A 20680-nucleotide genomic window follows, 5' to 3' on the forward strand; every position below is an offset into this window, starting at 1 on the left:
TACTTCGCATAGGTAATACTCAAATCCATTAGAAATGTATATCTAATTGTATCCATGGTAGGGACTATGATATCTTGAATCTTGACACGTCTATTTCCTAAACTAGTACTTTTAATTAGTTCATTCCAGTGGATCCAGCGACCTCGGTTTTTCAACTATAAGAGAGCATAAGTTTTAAAATATTATAACCATGCACTTGCTATCTAACAGGCTCTTTTTTAACATAGTTATCATATAAGCTTTTTAAAACTGTATTTAGTCTTCTCCTCCTTTTTATTGTGAAATATTACATAATCATTAATTCATGCAGATTTTACTTCACAAAGCCATAAGGTCTGGATAGAGGTTTATTACAATTTTACCTGAACCTCAAAGTCTGTAGATGAAAAAGCAAACCTAGAAAGGCTACTGGCTAGCACAGCCAGGACTTGAACCCAACTCTCCTGATTGCCAGTTCAGAAAGGTCTCTCTAAAACCATGCTAACACATTAGTCACATTGAGAAGTCAATAAAATAACGTCTAAAACTAAAAAATCTAAGACTTTGTGTTCTATGGTTTATCACAACAAGCATCTTACATCATACCTCATACATGTAGTCATAAACTAGGCCTTTTTCATCAAAGTTGCATTCCCATTTACCCACGGATTCAGGTATTGGGTTGTTTTCATCTTTTCCCATTATGACTATTCGTATGTAAACATCAAAAACAATGCGACCATCTGTATCACAGCTTCCGCCAATGGACCAAATCAAAGAAAATATAAAGCAAGCCTGTTGGTTTAAAAAGGAAAAAGTTTAATTTAAACTAATTATTTAAAAGAGATTTTTAACAGGTTAAAATTTAATATATTGAGTTCTAGTTAACCTACTTGGAAAAGATCAGATTTACAAATAATGTGGAACGGAGCACATGTCAGTCACATAAAAAATCATTCTTCTGGCATGATTTAAAATGTTCATAAATTTAAAATGTTCATGCCAAATGACCTAGGGGTTTCTCTTTTAGTGGGTTTATCTTCAAATATATTCCTGCTGGTTAAAATGATAAATGTACAAGAATATTTACTGCAGCACTGTTTGTGGTAGCAAAATATCTGAAGCAACTCAAATAGAGATCAACTTAACTGGAATAAGCTACACACACTGGAATATGTAAGCTGTTTAGGGAAAAAAAGGTACCACAATACTAATATGGAAAGATCTCCAAAATACATCGTGAGAAAAAATGCAAATCAGTATGCATAGTATGTTAACATGTATAAAACAGTGTGTGTGTGTTAGTCGCAGCCGTGTCTGACTCTTTGTGACCCCATGGACTGTAGCCCACCAGGCTCCTGTGTTCATGGAATTCTTCAGGCAAGAATACTGGAGTGGATAGCCATTCCCTTCTCTAGGGGATCTTCCTGACCCAGGGATCAAACCTGGGTCTCTTGCATTGCAGGCAGACTATTCACCATCTGAGCCACTGTAAAAGAGGATATGTATCAAATACCTCTAGCAGGCTACACGAGGCACTGGTAATGGTGGCTGCCTGGAGGGTGGCTGAGGGACTGGTATGGACGGAAAACCTTCTTTTGTCTTGATTTTTGCTCTAGGTACATGCCTTATCTAGATAGAAAAGTCTATCAAACACGTTTTAAGAGAAAATTTTCTGTGGCAACAAAGTAAAGGGAAAACAATGAGAGGGAACCGCTATTATCACAGAGTAAAAGAGTAGATAGATTGCATAGAGGAGGTTAAGGACCCTGAGAATAGGTGGTGGACAGGAAAGTAGCATAGACCAGGAGAGAGAATAGAACACCTCTTTCGTTTGGCTCCCTGAGAGCCTGAGTCTCTGGCATTCTCTGATCTCTAGACATTAACTAACCTGGACCACTGACTCCTTCCTACCTATATGCTCTCTGGATTCTGCCTGCAATATGCGCCACCCAGCTGGCTGGATGCCTGCTCCTAGTCTTTTGTAGTCACTTTGTTATAGCTTACACTCTAGCTTAACGTTGAGACAAGATCAATTCACCTAAAGTCCATATTGGTTTAATATTAAGTCACTCTATTGTTTATCAAATTATGATCTTTCATAAATAATAGGGCGTTTTGATTTATTCTGACTTATTTTACTTTCTCTAAATTGTCTTATAAATTAGAATACCAGATCAGGGCAACTTTAATGTCTTCTGGTATTCTTTTGGTGCTCACCAAAAAATAGCTCTGGGTCTTGTAATGTCTTTCTCTAGACAAGCAACATTTGACAGAGGCACCTTTTATTTTATAACTTAAAAAACACAATAAATATAAAACCAACCATAATCCAAACACGAATGTGCTTGCTGGTAGGATCATTCTCCACCACTTTACAGAGCAGTACTTCAAAGAGGCGTGTGAGAGAGACAACCACATTGCTATCGCTTGTTGGAATCAGTTCCTTCAAAGTGAAAAAATAAGATACTTTACTTTCATCTTATATACATAATAAAAGAAAATAAGTGTTTCACTTAAAAAACATACTTTTCACAGTCTCTATAAAAGTTAAAGAATTTAAATTGCAGGCATGATAAAAATCTCTCAAATATTTTAGTCTAGCATAATACATTACACAATTGTGTGAAACATATTCTTATTCTGAATTCTCTGAGAAATGAAAATTAGAACGAGAATAAACAGTGCTCTAGAGATAGTAGAAATGAAGTTTATAACAGTTATTTATTCATCTATTTATTCAACAAACATTTATCAAAAATACAGTCTACCTGTATACCAAGCTAGGAGATATGAAAATAAAACAAATGATCTCTGTAAAGAGTGATATTGAAATTAAAGACAACATACTAATGGTCCAGAGGTATATGAAAAGTCAGTTAACCTCACTAGTCAATAAGGAAATACAAATCAAAACCACATGATATATCACCTCACACCTGTTAGGATGGATATTATCTAAAAGATAACTAGTGTTGGTGAGAATGTGGAGAAAAACAAGCCTTGTGCACTGGCTGTGGGAAGGTAAATTAGTCCAGTCATTATTAGTGCAAAGGTATGGAGGGTCCTCAAAAAACTAAAAATAGAACTACCATACGATCCAGCAATCCCTATTCTAGGTATACACTCAAAGGAAATAAAATAAGTACCTCAAGGTGCTCCCATATTCTGTGCTCCCATATTCACTGAAGCATTATTCACAACAGCCAAGATATGGAAACACCTAACTGTCCACTGGCGGATGAATGGATAAAGGTATTGTGGTAGATGTATAATGGAATAATATTCATTCTTAAAAAAGAAAATTCTGCCATTTGCAACAACATAGACAAAACTTGAGGACATTATGCTACGAGAAATTAGCCAGATACAGAAAGGAAGAAACTGCATGATTTCCCTTATACACATGATCTAAAAATTGAATACATAAAAAAAAGCAGAGTTAAACAGAGGTTACAAGTAGGGAGGAGGTGGGAGAAATGGGGAGATGGGCGAACAGGACCAAGTTACAGTTCTGCAGGATGAATAAGTCTAGAGATCTAATGTATAGCATGATAACTACAGTTAGCAACACTGTACAATATGTATCAATACTGAAGATTGGCTAAGAAGAGTAGATTTAGGTGCTCTCATCACACACACATACACACAAGTGTGTTAACTATTTGAGGAGATACGGTAATTATCCTGACCGTGATAATCATTTCACTCTCCAGGCAAGAATACTGGAGTGGGTAGCCATTCCCTTCTCCAGGGGATCTTCCCGACCCAGGAATCAAACCAGGGTCTCCTGCATTATAGGCGGATTCTTTACCAGTTGAGCTACCAGGGAAGCCCATTCATTGCACTACATCAAATTATCAAATACTATAATCAAATTATCTTGTACACTTTAAGCATACATATTAAAATTAAAAACAAGTAAATACAGATGGATAAATGCATGCATATGAATACAGACACATACACACACAGAGACCCATGAGTACAAGGATAACTAGGGAAATGTAAATAAGATCAGTAGATGTTATCAATGTCAATATCCTTGTTGTGATATAATACAGTCTTGCAAAATGTTGCCATGGGGGAAAATCAAGTGAAGTGTATGTGGGATCTTCTCTGTATTATTTCTTAAAACTGAATATGAATCATGGATGGCCATAATAAATCTTTTGATTTTTTTTAAAAGTGGGTATTATATGTCTAAGTAGAAAAGATTTATTTATCCTACCATTCTGACTTTAAACTTAGTCAAGTTGAATGGAAAGCAAAGAAATTAGAGTAGATAAGAGAATTAAAATGTTACCTTGCATTTTTTCTTACGGAGCTTTAAAGTGGGCTGTATTAACCAGTCAAAAAGTCCTCTCAGAAGAGCTTGGTGATCTGGTTCCTGTAGAGGTCCTTTCAGTGAATTCAACCATGAAGACACAAGTGGTTTCCATCCCAACTGTGAGGGCTCCAAATAAATCATGCCACAGCGGCTTACAGTGGCAGGCTAGAGGAAAAAAGACAAGTTTTCATTTTCCAATTGGTAGTTATTAAAGAATCCTTTGCGTCACTTATAAGGTCCTTCATGGTCTGGCTCCGGCCTTCCTCTATAGCAACACATACACTAGATGAAACTATCTGCAGTTACAGATCCCCAGGTATGTCATGGCGCCAAGTCTTTTCAAGACATCTTGTCATGATTTGGAGTGCCAAGCCCCAGCCAGTCTCCACGGAGAAGTCTTACCCCTCACAACCAGATCAAGCACGCAAACATTCTCCCACGTCTTCTTCCTCTACCCATTCCTCGCTTGGGCACTTGCCCCCTCCATATTCTTAGAGCACTAACATGTACCTCTAAATCAGGAGATATATATACATATATATATTACATATAAGCTGCTTCTCATCCTCTCTAAATGAGCATACACTGTCTTATTCATCTTTGTATTTTTTGTGCCTGACTCATTTTCTGACACATAATAAAAATGACTTATTCCTGAAACTAACACAACACTGTAAATCAACTACACTCCGATAATTTAAGATTTAATAAACAATACAGAAAAAAAAGACTTATGACTCAATGAACAAATGAATAAACTACTATTATAATAAATTATGAACTTACTGAGGCCTGGGAAAGGTCCATGGTTTCAAAGATGAGGCTCATTTGAGGGGACATCTGAATGATTTCTCCACTCATAAGGCAAAGCTGAAGGCAACAATTTTTCAAAAGTTTATTTTAAAAATTCTAAAACTTCTCAGCTAGAAGTTTATTCTTTTTATTTAAGTACATCCTAGGATATAATAGGGTAAGTCTTAGGATGGAAGCCAGAAAAGTCTTAAATCTAAATTCTAAGTCTAGCTCTGTCTTCTCTCATATAAGGAGGGGCGACAGGAACTACATGATATATCGAAAAACTATAAAATCCTATACTAATGTCAGTTTTTGTTATTAAAAAATTACATGGAATACTACAGATTTTATAGTTGTAAGACTTTTTTATTAATAAAAAAGAGAAATAGAAAAAATAGAGAATACATGAACATTCATACACTCATCTTCTAGAGTTAACCAATGGTAACATTTTGCCATATCTGCTTTGTCCTTTTAAAAAATATTTTAAAGATCATTACAAATATCATGGCATTTCACATCCAAATAAGTCAATATTAATCTTTTAAAATAAGGACTTTCCTGTATAACCACAATAACTTTGTCACATCTAACACAATTACCAATAATTCCTTAGTATCATCTAATGCTCAGCCAATACTCAAATATTCTCAGTTGTATCAGGAATGTCTTTTCAACTGATTTATTCAGACCAAAATTCAATCAAGGACCATGCATTGGATTTGCAGTCTCCCCTGGGTCTCTTTTAATCTAAAACATTCCCCTTTAATCAAATATGTAAAAAACTGAATTTATCAACTGTGTCTTTTCTGCCAAAATAGCTATCTTATTCATTATTATTAAAGCTATTCTATTTTCTCAATCTCCTTGGCTTCCACGTTTGTAATTGTCATTAACTTTTAATAATGTCTCCTGTCTATACAGCTCTCTCACTCCTTGACTCCTACTAAATTTGCGGTTTATTTTCAGAGTTTCATTCCCCTGTTGTTTTCACTTCTTTTAGTAGGTAGCTTCTGTTCTATGGTCCAGCATTTCTAGCATTCTCCTGTCAATATATTTAAAGTCTTTCTGTATTTCCAGTCTAGCAACCTGAACTACACCGACATCTAAAGTGCTTAGCTTGGTAGAGAAAATCTCACAGAGGCAGACCTTGGCACTAAATTTAGAATTCATGGTCTTCAAGTCTATCAGGTTCTCCATAACACCCAGATATGCTTCTTCGTTTTCCTAGGCAGCTCTCTTTTCCATTTTCCTTGATGGCTAATTTAAATCTTCCCCTTTCTCTAGTGTACAAAGAACCACGGTCTACCGCTTCACAAAGAAAAAAAAAAAATCATCCAAAGGATTTGTCAAATCTTCCAAGACTTCGTCAATTCAGGTTGCCGCGGTGTCGGGGCCACACCTGGACTGCCCGTCTCTCCCACCGAGCCAGACTGTGGCCGCCGGGACCCACTGGCCCCCATCCAGAGGCCGGGGGCAGCCCTGGGCTGCCAGCGCCATGTCCCCAAGTCGAACCACTGTGGTTTGCGGCCCAGCTACATTGTTTACTACCCCGAACTCCCTCCCAACCCCATCCCCACCCTCTCACCTCTCTTCCCTCCTAGACCCGGGGCGCAGAGCCATCCCCCTGCCTCTGTCTGGCTGTCTCTCCTCCCCTTTCTTTCACACACAGACTTCTTCGTACCGCAGCCCCCAGGACCCCTGCGCCCCTCCCCACACCATGGACTGTTCCCCGGGCCACTGATGCTGCCCGCAGGGAGGGGGCCGGGACGGCAGCGCTTTTATGGCACCAAGTGACAGGTCGACCTTCCTGTGACTGGGGGAACGCAAGATGTCAGCAACTCAGGTTGCTTGGCCCTCCTATACAGACTATATTGCCAAGTAAAACTTTCACTGCGCTACCAAGAAAGACCCGCCCTTGGGCAAAGAAGACATGCTCACCAAGTGGCTGTCACCAAGGACCCCAACTGGTACAAAGCCAAGAACAAGGTGAGCCACAAGGGCATCGCCCCAGCCAACCACGTCCAGAAGCCAGAGGGCGTGAAGGCAGAGGCATAGAACTCAGCTTCACATCCTGGTTCCACGGGCCTCGCGGAGCAGGCAGAGCGGCTGCTGTGCCCACCAGACAGGCCTGTCCTGGTGCGGGAGACCACTGGCTAGCCCTGGGGACGCCACCGCATTCTGGACCAAGCCAGCAAGCTCAGCACCCACGAGGACCTCAGGCAACTGGAGGAGCACTGAACCTCAGGTCGGAGGGACAGGCCAAACGTCATGGAGGGCACCGAGGCGCTGAACAGGAAGGGCCTGAAGCTGGTGCAGGCCACTGGGAACGGAGAGTTTGGAGGCATGATGCTGGGCAACTACCAAAGGAATGAACAAAGTTGCCGTTAAGAATGACGCTCCTGTCCAGGCCTTCCTGGCTGAAGCCTGGGTCCCGATGCAACTTCAGTGTACACCTGGTGCAGCTTCTGGGCCTGACCGGAGAGGAGGGAGGCGGGTCTACACCATGGCCAAGAACACAGCTGAGGGGCCCTGGGGGACTACCTGCGAGGGCTCAGTCGGTACTGGGAGGAGACTACCTAGACGTCAGCGAGGCCGTGGGACACCTGCAGCTGCTGGTGTCCGAGGGACCACGTGGCCCAGGTCAGCGGCTCCGGCCTGACCGAGGAGGCCTCCAGCACCCAGGACACCCGCAAGCTGCCAGTCCAGAGGGAGGCCCCCAAGGCCCTGACAGTTTCAAGAGCCTTCTCTGGGAAATCTACTCTTCCGGGAGAGTGTCTTACCCAAGAATCCATCCCTGAAGGACGTTGCCCCACGGCTGGAAAGGGCTACCAGACTGACAGACGCCTCCGACGGCCACCCACCTGCGCATAGGAGGCCATGACGCCCTGCGGGCACCCGGACACCCTCGCGCGGCCCTCCTTCCCGCATTTCCAAGAGCAGGGGGAGTGCATCAACCCACCAGTTGCCCCTGGGACTGTCGGCCTCTGGGGGACCCAGACCTGTGGGGGCTGAACCCAGAGAGATCGCACAGCTGGTGCCCCTGCTCGCTGGGCCCAAACCCAAACTGAACCCAGCAGCAGGCCGGTAGAGGCCCCGCACCTTCTCTCAGGACCCACCGGTGGGGCTTTGGGAGCCCGCCCCTGGGGCAAGAGGGAGGAGGCTGAGGCGCAGGGGGCAGAGGCCCTAGCCCTACCGTGGTCAGGCTCCTTCTGGCCTCCCATCTCTCGCCTTCTTACGATTTTATTCCTTTCTTTTGAGATATTTTTTCCCGTGTTTTTATTATTTTTCAAGATAAGGAGAAAGAAAGTACCCAGCAAATGGGCGCTTTACGAGAAGTATGAGTCTTATTTTTCCTCTTCAGTCTATGAGGGTTGGGGCCCCTCTTAACAGATCCATCACCCCAGCCTTGTTCCTTGCCCCAGGTTCTGTGTCCAGGTCGCCTCTGTAGCACCATGTCTGCCCTTGACCTGGTGCACTGTTGGCATGCTCACATGCAAACCGTTTATTAGGGGCTTAAGAGTCCCTGCCACCTACCCACTGCCTTGTGAGATGGAATCCTAATAAATCACTCCATGAGGACATCGAGAAAAAAAGAATCTGCCTTCAAAATTTCCACTATTAAAGCCACACATTCACCTTTCCTGCTCCCCTCTCATCTGATATGAAACAATCCTTCCACCAGGCTCTGAGTTCGTCAGTTCAGTTCAGTCGCTCAGTCGTGTCTGACTTTGCAACCCCATGAACTGCAGCATGCCAGGCCTCCCTGTCCGTCACTAACTCCCAGAGTTTACCCAAACTCATGTCCATTGAGTCAGTGATGCCATCCAACCATCTCATCCTCTGTTGTCCCCTTCTCCTGATGCCTTCAATGTTTCCCAGCATCAGGGTCTTTTCAAATGAGTCAGCTCTTTGCATCAGGTGGCCAAAGTATTGGAGTTTCAGCTTCAACATCAGTCTTTCCAATGAACACCCAGGACTGATCTCCTTTAGGATGGACTAGTTGGATCTCCTTGCAGTCCAAGGGACTCTCAAGAGTCTTCTCCAACGCCACAGTTCAAAAGCATCAATTCTTTGGCACTCAGGTTTCTTTATAGTCCAACTCTCACATCCATACATGACCACTGGAAAAACCATAGCCTTGACTAGACGGACCTTGGTTGGCAAAGTAATGTCTCTGCTTTTTAATATGCTGTCTAGGTTGGTCATAACTTTCCTTCCAAGGAGTAAGCGTCTTTTAATTTCATGGCCGCAGTCACCATCTGCAGTGATTTTGGAGCCCAAAAAATAAAGTCAGCCACTATTTCCACTGTTTCCCCATCTATTTGCCATGAAGTGATGGGACTGGATGCCATGATCTTAGTTTTCTGAATGTTGAGCTTTAAGCCAACGTTTTCACTCTCCTCTTTCACTTTCATCAAGAGGCTCTTTATTTCTTCTTCACTTTCTGCCATAAGGGTGGTGTCATCTGCATATCTGAGGTTATTGATATTTCTGCTGGCAATCCTGATTCCAGCGTGTGCTTCTTCCAGTCCAGCGTTCCTCATGATGTACTCTGCAAGTAAGTTAAATAAGCAGAGTGACAGTATACAGCCTTGATGTACTCCTTTTCCTACTTGGAACTAGTCTGTTGTTCCATGTCCAGTTCTAACTGTTGCTTCCTGACCTGCATACAGGTTTCTCAAGAGGCAGGTCAGGTGGTCTGGTATCTGGTATTCTCTTTCAGAATTTTCCACAGTCTATTGTGATCCACACAGTCAAAGGCTTTGGCATAGTCAATAAAGCAGAAACAGATGTTTGTCTGGAATTCTCTTGCTTTTTTTTGATGCTCCAGCGGATGTTGGCAATTTGATCTCTGGTTCCTCTGCCTTTTCTAAAACTAGCTTAAACATCTGGAAGTTCACAGTTCATGTATTGCTGAAGCCTGGCTTGGAGAATTTTGAGTATTACTTTACTAATGTACATTGAGCATTCTTTGGCATTGCCTTAGGGATTGGAATGAAAACTGACCCTTTCCAGTCCTGTGGCCACTGCCGAGTATTCCAATCTGCTGGCATATTGAGTGCAGCACTTTCACAGCATCATCTTTTAGGATCTGAAATAGCTCAACTGGAATTCCATCACCTCCACTAGCTTTGTTCGTAGTGATGCTTCCTAAGGCCCACTTGACTTCACATTCCAGGATGTCTGGCTCTAGGTGAGTGATCACACCACTGTGATTATCTGGGTCGTGAAGATCTTTTTTGTACAGTTCTTCTGTGTATTCTTGCTACCTCTTCTTAATATCTTCTGCATCTGTTAGGTCCATACCGTTTCTGTCCTTTATTGAGCCCATTTTTGCATGAAATGTTTCCTTGGTGTCTCTAATTTTCTTGAAGCAATCTCTAGTCTTTCCCATTTATTGTTTTCCTCTATTTCTTTGCACTGATCACTGAGGAAGGCTTTCTTATCTCTCCTTGCTATTCTTTGGAACTCTGCATTCAAATGGGTATATCTTTTCTTTTCTCCTTTGCTTTTCACTTCTCTTCTTTTCACAGCTATTTTTAAGGCCTCCTCAGCCAGCCATTTTGCTTTTTTGCATTTCTTTTTCTTTGGGATGGTCTTGATCCCTGTTTCCTGTACAATGTCATGAACCTCCGTCCATAGTTCATCAGGCACTCTGTCTATCAGATCTAGATGGGATTTAGTTGTTGGACATATAACATGCTTAAGCATGTCTGTATCGGCTTTGTTTTTTAAATTGTGGTAAAAAAAATAACATAAATTTACCATGCTGACCATTTTAGGTTTACAGCTCAGTAGCATTAAATATGTTCTTGCCTGGAGAATCCCAGGGACGGGGGAGCCTGGTGGGCTTCCGTCTATGGGGTCACACAGAGTCGGACACGACTGAAGTGACTTAGCAGCAGCAGCAGCATTAAATATACTGTGCATCTGTTTTGCTTTTAATCATGATGGTTTACCTTTTTATTATCATCCAGTACTGTGTTCATGCTCTCTATCCACAAAGTGTCAATGGGACCATCAAATACAACCCATTTCCGGTCAGGTGTTTCTGATAAGGCAAATTCTCTAAAAGTGTTAGCCACAATGCCATCAGTCCACTGAGGAGGGAAAGAGGAAGAGTTGGAAAGCTTCCTTTAAAAAACTATAAAGTGATAACATAAAAATATTTCAAATTTCTTGGCTTACTGTGCCTTGTCAATAAGAGTAGAGAATGTTTCTACTGTGGATTACCTCATGGGACACTGGGTCAAACTGTCCAAAAAGTTGGCCCATAGTAATGGATTTGGGGTTTACAGTCCTATAAATGACTTTTTCTTCTTCTCCATAGCCACGTTCATTCATAAGAGTTAGAGTATCAGCCAGCATGTGCAGAACTTCTGTTTTAGCAGCAAAAGGCTCTCCTACTAACATAAAACTATGAAGGAAAAGAAGTCATTATACAATAAGATTCTCAAAACTAATGGTAAGTTAAATTATTTACCTATATATTTGAATAGAAATTTTCACCCTATGATAATTACTACATATAATTTTTGAAATTATATTACTTTGACTCAGATATAAGGTGGTTACATTTAACTGATCTCTAAATCAAGTTGTCAATATTAATACCTTTATCTACAAAAGACAATAAAAATTTTCCAAATGAAAATGGAAACAACTGCATACTTAAGAAAAAAACTTTAATGACTTAGGTTTCCTAAGCAGGGAGGTGGAGAGGATTCACTTTTCCTCATTTTCACTTGCTACAGTGCTCTTTGCCAAATACCTCTGAATCTCCTCTCTGCTGGCACATAGTAGGCGTCCTGCTCTCTTTCAGGACTACTAGGTGACTAAGGAGCAATAAATGGGAATGATGAGTGTTACTTGGCAGAGGAGAGATAATTGCCGATAAGGGACCCTACAGAGCTCTCTCTTTTCCCTCTAGCAAGCTGTGACCCACAATGTTGAGACAGTGGCTGCTCCAACAGCCTGCTGCTGCTGCTGCGGCCACTAAGTTGCTTCAGTCGTGTCCGACTCTGTGCCACCCCATAGACGGCAGCCCACCAGGCTCCCCCGTCCCTGGGATTCTCCAGGCAAGAACACTGGAGTGGGTTGCCATTTCCTTCTCCATCCAACAGCCTGGGAACTGAGTAATTATGATGAGCAGAACCTCCCTGTTAAATTACACTGAAAACAGTATGATTGAGAAATACACCTTTGTTCTCAAGTCACTAAGATTTGGGTACAGATTGTTTCTCTGAATAACCTAGTCCGTCCTTACTGATAGAAATTGGTACCTAGAAGGGAGAAAGGTACTCTTGCCATGATAAAAAAAGAGAGAGAGACTAAAATAACGGGCACTGGCTTAGAGGCTAAGTTGTGGGTGGCAAATTAACTGTTAACTGTGTCATTCCCAGAGGCTAATGACTGGGAATTAATGCTATGCTGTGGAAAACTGTGAAAGAGATGGGAATACCAAACCACCTGACCTGCCTCTTGAGAAACCTGTATGCAGGTCAGGAAGCAACAGTTAGAACTAGACATAAGACAACAGGCTGGTTCCAAATAGGAAAAGGAGTACATCAAGGCTGTATATTGTCACCCTACTTATTTAACTTACTTGCAGAGTACATCATGAGAAACGCTGAACTGGAGGAAGCACAAGCTGGAATAAAGATTGCCGGGAGAAATATCAATAACCTCAGATATGCAGATGACACCACCCTTATGGCAGAAAGTGAAGAAGTAAAGAGCCTTTTGATGAAAGTGAAAGAGGAGAGTGAAAACGTTGGCTTAAAGCTCAACATTCAGAAAACTAAGATCATGGCATCCAGTCCCATCACTTCATGGCAAATAGATGGGGAAACAGTGGAAACAGTGGCTGACTTTATTTTTTGGGCTCCAAAATCACTGCAGATGGTGACTGCGGCCATGAAATTAAAAGACGCTTACTCCTTGGAAGGAAAGTTATGACCAACCTAGACAGCATATTAAAAAGCAGAGACATTACTTTGCCAACCAAGGTCCGTCTAGTCAAGGCTATGGTTTTTCCAGTGGTCATGTATAGATGTGAGAGTTGGACTATAAAGAAACCTGAGCGCCAAAGAATTGATGCTTTTGAACTATGGTGCTGGAGAAGACTCTTGAAAGTCCCTTGGACTGCAAGGAGATCCAACTAGTCCATCCTAAAGGAGATCAGTCCTGGGTGTTCATTGGAAGGACTGATGTTGAAGCTGAAACTCCAATACTTTGGCCACCTGATGCAAAGAGCTGACTCATTTGAAAAGACCCTGATGCTGGGAAAGATTGAGGGCAGAAGGAGAAGGGGACGACAGAGGATGAGGTGGTTGGATGGCATCACCAACTCAATGGACATGAGTTTGAGTAAACTCCGGGAGTTAGTGATGGACAGGGAGGCCTGGCATGCTGCAGTTCATGGGGTCGCAGAGTCGGACACGACTGAGCGACTGAACTGAGCTGAACTGAGTGATCAAACATTTGGTAACTTTATCCCTTGAGATAATCTGGGAGATAGATAATAAAACTATTGAAATTGTGGTTTTAGGGGGAAAAGATAGTAAACAGAAAATTATTAGTATATATTGGCAGCTGAGGGATGCGTTTAACAAGAAACTACAAAAAGAAATGAGCTCAGGAAAATATGGCCACTTTGCAAGCAGGAATGAAAGTAGAGAAAGCTGAGAAATAGAGACTTGAGAGACTGAATGAGGTGATTTACGCTCATCTGCAACTGGTAAGAGATAAGTTGAGAAAATCTTTGAACAACAAAGATGAACTTAGCCTAGTATCAAAGACCAAATCAAGAGCAGGGGCATTGTATCACTTCATTATAAGATATGAGAGGTTAATATGATTCCCAGCAATCATTTCCAGATGGTGAAATAATTTAGGGAAAACAGATTAAGGATGTGGGCCTACCAACTAAGTCAGATAGGTTCAAGGATACTACAAGGACGTTTAGAAAGGTATGACTTAATAAGGACCACTGGTGGCTCCTGGCACACCTGGAATCAAATGGAAAAAAAGCTTATTAAGTTTCTGAGAGAGTTGACTGACAAAGAAACCATGAGTCTAGGCAAAAACACATTGTGAATGTTTAAGATGTAAAAAAGACTCTTAGTTATTGAATGCATGAGGGTTGACTGTACTAATTCCCTCTATTTTTACATATGTTTGAAAATTTGTATAATACAAAGAGCTTTTTAAAAAAAAAAAAATCTCCCTTTAAAAACTCATGCCCTTTAAGACATCAACTTTCTACAGGTAGAGAGCCGGCTGAAAACATTTTTCAGTTCTCAAGGAAATTTTCTCTATTATCCACCTCACATGTGACCAGGGAAGAAAATGGAGAGGGGCGACCCCTCACAAGGTTGAACCAAAGTCCACAGAGGACAGGTTCCTGGAAAACCCCTCTCAGGGAACAAAGCCAAACAGAAGTATACCCAGGTTTTATGGGGACTCAGCAGCAGCAGCAGCAGTTTATACAATCGGTAGGGGAGGCTGTCTCAGAAGGAAAAAAAAACAAAAATATATATATATACATATATATGTAATCATGAATACAAAATGGCCAGAGCCACTTAATGATTCCCTTTTACAATAAATTATATATAAAATGATTCTGACTCCCTGGAAGGGCCTGTACAAACTACTGAAGTACTTTCACAGTCAGTCTATCTCTGGAATTCGGGTCCAACATGCCTTGCTGAATTTCAGAACTGCTACTGACAAGTATTGGCTTTGTTTCTTCACTTTCTGAATGTGAGTATTTGCTGTGGTAATCATGTTCTGGTAAACCCACTATTATAATACTGGATGTGTGCAGGGCAGATAACTTGTTTTTCTATTTTTAGATCTCTGGAGCAAGAGGAACAGCTTCCAAATCTGATACACAGACTATCACACAGCATCTAGAGATTCTAGACTTTGAGTCTGGTTCATTGATTGGAACTTTGTTGGGTTGCCTCCCTGGGAAAGTAAAAGTGTGTTTAATGGTCATGAAGTAAAACAAATAACGTATTTGATGATCAAAGGGGCAAACTGTGGAGGGTCATTGGTGCCGCATCACTGACTGAAGGAGCACTCCTTTCCAGTCTTTTCTCTCATGTAGCACGAGAACACGGAGAAGGCGATGGTGCCCCACTCCAGTGCTCTTGCCTAGAAAATCCCACGGACGGAGGAGCCTGGAGGGCTGCAGTCCGTGGGGTCGCTATGAGTCAGACATGACTGAGCGACTTCACTTTCACTTTTCACTTTCATGCATTGGAGAAGGAAATGGCAACCCACTCCAGTGCTCTTGCCTGGAGAATCCCAGGGACGGGGGAGCCTGGTGGGCTGCCGTCTATGGGGTCACACTGAGTCGGACACGACTGAAGTGACTTAGCAGCAGCAGCAGCAGCATGAGAGAGAAATATCGCGTTGCTTTCAAGTCACTGGAATGGAGATTAGTTGGGGTAGAGTGGGGGTGGAGGGTCGCTCCCTACTGCACCTAGCAAAATTTGCTGACTCTTTTGGTTTACAAATTTTAGTTGTTTTAATAGTTTAACTTAAACAATAACAGCTAACTATGGCATCTAACTATCTATAATCTTACCCGTGTCTAACGATCATCATCTCATATGTCTGAATCATTTTTTCAAGAAAAAATTTAACAGGCTGAAGATTATGTACTTTGCAGGCTTCATGAGCACATTCCAAAAATTCCTAAAATAAAAGAAAAATGGAATGCATTTCTACAAAATGCTATTATAAATCATATCATTCATATCCTATAAATATAAATTTTTCATTTAGAAATAATAAAATTGTGTCTTCTTATATTTGTAAACTATTTCTTAAACCTTTTTTTTAACTTAAGAAAGGAAAAAATAGAATTAAAATACTTAAAAAAATTAGTGTTCCCCATTATAAGTTATTGATGATCATGGCATCATAGCATTGGGTATATGCTGCATGAAAACGTTAATTAGTTTTTCCAGAATTTCACTTCTGATTAGGATATAGAAGGACATGCCGAACAATCCTTCACATTATGGTAAATAGAAACACACAGAGGTTACAAAAATTATAAAAACTGTAAACACACAGGAGGATTTTGGATACATGTAAGTCTAAAGGAACTAAATTTCAGAAATGGTAAACCATTCCAATATTCCTGCCTAGAAAATTCCACTGACAGAGAAGCCTGGTGGGCTACAGTCCAAGGGGTTGCAAAGAGTTGGCCACGACTGAGTGGCTAAGCACTGAGCACAAGTCTAAAGGAACTAAATTTCAGAGAGGGATGAACCTTTCACACAGACCAGCTGCTAGTTTTACTTCTAGAAGCAAGTACAGACAGGTAGGCATTGGACTGACCTGCTATACTGCAGAGGGAGTTTGCTGAAGTAAGCAGAAACTGACAGATATTTTAATGACCATGTAGGCTCCTGTGATGTATAAATCTGGAGGAGCTTCAAATATAAAGCTGGTTTTTCCACTGCCTATGCTTTTGCCGAGTGTGAAGTGACACAAGAAATCAAAGGCTTAGCTACAAATCCCCACAGAAAGAGATTTTCTTAGTCTTCGGATGTTTTTATCCCAAAATGCTGCTAGAGGAAGGATCCTATCATGGACTAGGACAATTCTCACTCTAAAGACATTTGAAATCAGAGATAAACTAATGACCAATCCTTGTGCAACAAGACTCTGGCTCAGGTCAGCTCCTGGTTGAAAAGATCAGCAGCTCAACCTAGCTATCTTACAAAGGAAAAAAAAAAACATGGTTTTCCTACAGGAAAATACTACCAATTCACCCTCTTATTTTCTACTCAATTTTTAACAGTCATAAAAAAAAGAGTTGTTGATCAGTAGGGGAAAAAAACACAGTAAATAAAATAACTCACAGATGACTCAGATGTCGTAATTAGCTGACAAAAAAATCAAATGACTTTTATAAATGTATAAAAAGAACATGACAATATTACAAAAATAGATGAAAAGATGAAGAATTTAAGCAAAGAAATGAGACCTTTTAATAAAATCAAACTGGATAAAATAAAGCTGAAAAAAATAAAATTGATAAAATTAACAGTTCATTGGAGAGGCTTATTGGTAGACTGAACAAAGCCAAAGAAAGGATCATGAATCTTAAAGATAAGTCAATAAAAGTACCAAACTAAAGCACAGATAATAAAAACAATGAAAAACAAAACAGAAACAGATCATAAGAGACATGTGAGACAATATAAAATAGTCAAAAATATTAATTCATGTAACTGGAGCCCCAGAAGGACAGGTGAGAGAAAAACTGGGTAGAAGAAATACTTTAAAAGATGATAAGAATTTTCTGGAGAAAGAAAGTAATACACAGATAGCAGAAGTGCAGCAAATACCAAGCAGGATAAAGTACAAAATGAACAAAACTTGGCACAGAGTCAAGAATGGAAACAGAGAAAATATTTTAAAAAACCAGAGGAGAAAGAACACAGTACATTCAGCAGACACAAATAAGAAAAAATAGTGGACTTCTAACCATAGCAATTCCCCTGGGCCCTGGACCAACCCTAGACCTGAGCAGACTCGGCTCCCAAAGCAGGACTGGGGTGGGCTTGAGGCTGCTCAGGAGGACATGCCAGCAAATGAGCCCGGCTTCGATCAGAACTTGGCCGGGGGTGCCCTGAATGAAACCACCACCACAGGATGCAGGTGGGGCCTTTTCACCTAAGCCGAGCCTCAAGCCGCCGAAGGACGGTGGAGAGGCGTGCCTGGAAGAGCTGTGAGGCGCAGGGTTGCAGGGCTCCCGGGGCTGTGGTTCCTGATTACAGCCAGCTTGCTTACAGTCACCCCACCAACTGACACTCAGGACCTCGGCATAACACTTTTGCAGGGCTTGGGGTTTGGCTGAGGTGGTCGGGAGGAGGCGAAGGGGTAGAGGAAGAGGGGCAGAGGTAAAGAGACACAAGCCCTTGGGCACCTTCCACTCTCCTTGACAACCCAGGAAGGATGGCCCAGTGAACAAAGTGGGGCATGAAGAAGTGCTGCCGCCTGGTGGACATTTTCTGGAACTGCAACGAGAAGACTGATGGCTGCAGAGTACTTAAGGTTCACAGGATTGGGGATGCAGATGACCTCCCCGACCAAGAAAGGTCCATGGCGGCACCTAAAGAAAACCCAACTCAAAATACAGCCGACCCTCCACATGTATATTTCAACAGCCATATTTTATTTACACTCTTTGTCACAGAGAAAAATCACTTGAAATGAAAATGCTCAGGATCTCTAAGGAGGAAAAAGACCCCAAGACAAAGACACCCAGGCATCCTTTGACAGCAATCATTACAAAATCAACACTTCAGAAAAGGCTCCCCGGGTCTGGGGAGTGGAGTGGGGGAAGAATAGGGAACTCTCCAATGCTGAGGTGGGACTGTAAACTGGCAACAGGCACTCTGGAGAACAGTCTGGATGTTTGTTTAAGAAAAGAAAAATGGAGCTACCACAAGATCGTGTATCTCTTCCCGGAAGGATACCCAGAGAAAAGCATCCTTGCAAAAGTCACAGGCACTCTAATGGTCGTGTCTGCATTATTTGCAATCTGTGATTCATGGGGTCACAAAGAGTCGGACACGACTGAGAGACTGAACTGAACTGAAGGCAGAGAAACGACCCAAGTGTCTGAGGACAGATGAACAGAGAAAGCAGGCATGCCACCCATACTCAGTGGTCAGTTACTCAGTCCAAAAACACAATGAAATCATGCTGTTTTAAGCAACTCAGTGGACCAGAAGAGGCTCACACTAAGTCCGGTGAGGCAGACAGAACACAAATGTGACTGATTTCACTTACAGGTGATATCTAAAACATGATTGAAACCTAGTATTGTCCCACACAAAAATCAGGCTCACAGGCTTACACGTGAAACACACCATTGCCAAGGCATAGATGGGGAGGTTGGCAGGGGGAAGCAGGGAGCAGGATCAATGGGGAGGCCCCAAACCACTGGAAATGCACATAAAAATATATCATAGCCGAAGACCCACAGAAGGGCCCAGGAAATTTGCCTCAACACTCTACAATACCATCATGGGATGAGAATCTGCAAAATTATAGGTACAGGCCTACGTAGAAGTGAATCAAGGAGCTGAAGAACTCAAAGAGAACGATGCACATCAACTCCACTGCAAGAGAAGATCCAAATAAACCAAACAGTCATAAGAGCAAAAACTGTCTATTCTTTTCTCCTGGACCTGAGTCACCCAGGCTGGTTTCTTATTCCTAGACCTGAGTAGACTCGGCTCCCAAAGCAGGAGTGGTGTGAGTTTGAGGCTGCTCAGGAGGTCGTGCCAACAAATGATCCCCACTTCTACCAAAAGTGCCGGGTCCTCTCTGAATAAAACCACTGCTTCGGCATGCAGGTGGGCCCTTTTCAGGTAAACCTAGACTCATGCCTCCAAAGGACAGTGGAGCGGCATGCCAGGAAGATCTCTCAGAATCTTTGCCCTCCAGAGCTCCTCCGGGCATGGTCCCAAGTAAAGCCAGTTTGCTTAGAGTTACCCTACCTACTGACCCTCAGCACTCTTGGCAAAACACTTTTGTAGGACTTGGGCTTTGGCTGAGAGGGGTGGGAGGAGGCGAATAGGTAAGGAAGGGGGGCAGAGGTAAAGAGTCACAAGCCCTTGGGTCTTTGTTCTCCCCCCATTCCGTCTCCTTTACCATCAGGAACACAACTTCGTCTGCTGCTCCTGCTAAGTTGCTTCAGTCGTGTCCGACTCTGTGCAACCCCATAGATGGCAGCCGACCAGGCTCCGCCGTCCCTGGGATTGTCTAAAAGGCTTCAATTCTATTTTCCAGGTTGGGAATGGGAAAGTACTCCCATCTTGTGGCCGTTTCTCATAACAGCAACTTGACTCCCTGTTGCTATCATAGTTAACATCCACAAGATTTGCATTGTTGCAAATAAATAATACCTGCCCCTGAAGATAAAGAATTTTTGAATGGGCTGGCTTTCAAGAAGAAAATTCAAGAGGTATATTTTATTTATACTGTTGTTAAGAAAAAGCCAATGATAAGCCAATTCTTAAACAATTAGAATCTGCGACGAATTATCAACTGACTCCAGTTTGAATGGCCATCATCAGAAAGTTTCCAAACAGCAAATGCTGAAGAGGGCATGAAGAATATGCAACCTTTGTACACTGCCGGAAGGAATGCAAATTGGTAGTGCTGTGAAATACAGTATTTTGGTTCCTTCAAGAAGGAAAAACGAAGGTATCATTTGATCTGGCAATCCCACTTCTGGGAGAATACCCTGAGAAAACCATAGTTCAAAAAGGTACACACACCCCAAAAGTCACTGCAGCACTATGTAGAATAACCAAGACACCGAATGTCTTAAATGTCTACCAAACTCTGAATGGATAAAGATGTGGTCCATATACTTAATGGAATATTATTTGGCCTTAAAAAAAGAATGAAATCATGCCATTGCCCAAACATGGAAGGACATAGAGACGGTCACACTAGGTGAAGGAGAATGGCAAATATCAGACAGAGAATGGCAAATATCATGTGATATCTCTTTTATGTGGATCC

The 20680-nt window shown here is 42.0% G+C and overlaps 1 protein-coding gene and 1 pseudogene across 1 annotated transcript in view; one reads left to right on the forward strand and one right to left on the reverse strand.

Annotated features, from left to right (window-relative positions):
- DNAH12 (dynein axonemal heavy chain 12) overlaps positions 1-20680 on the reverse strand; it is a 182956-nt gene that overhangs the window by 94766 nt on the left and 67510 nt on the right. Inside the window, exons 30-37 of the mRNA XM_088831634.1 lie at positions 15708-15817; positions 11342-11525; positions 11068-11208; positions 5096-5179; positions 4286-4474; positions 2306-2425; positions 586-774; positions 4-155 (exon numbers count right to left, since the gene is read on the reverse strand). Coding sequence (XP_088687760.1) covers positions 4-155; positions 586-774; positions 2306-2425; positions 4286-4474; positions 5096-5179; positions 11068-11208; positions 11342-11525; positions 15708-15817 — 1169 coding nt within the window. The remainder of the gene's footprint in view (positions 1-3; positions 156-585; positions 775-2305; positions 2426-4285; positions 4475-5095; positions 5180-11067; positions 11209-11341; positions 11526-15707; positions 15818-20680) is intronic.
- LOC148774008 (tyrosine-protein kinase CSK pseudogene) lies at positions 7376-7988 on the forward strand (annotated as a pseudogene).

Source organism: Moschus berezovskii, chromosome 24 (genome assembly GCF_049115385.1).
Source record: "Moschus berezovskii isolate FMDL1 chromosome 24, NW_MosBer_1.0, whole genome shotgun sequence".
Taxonomy (NCBI): domain Eukaryota; kingdom Metazoa; phylum Chordata; class Mammalia; order Artiodactyla; family Moschidae; genus Moschus; species Moschus berezovskii.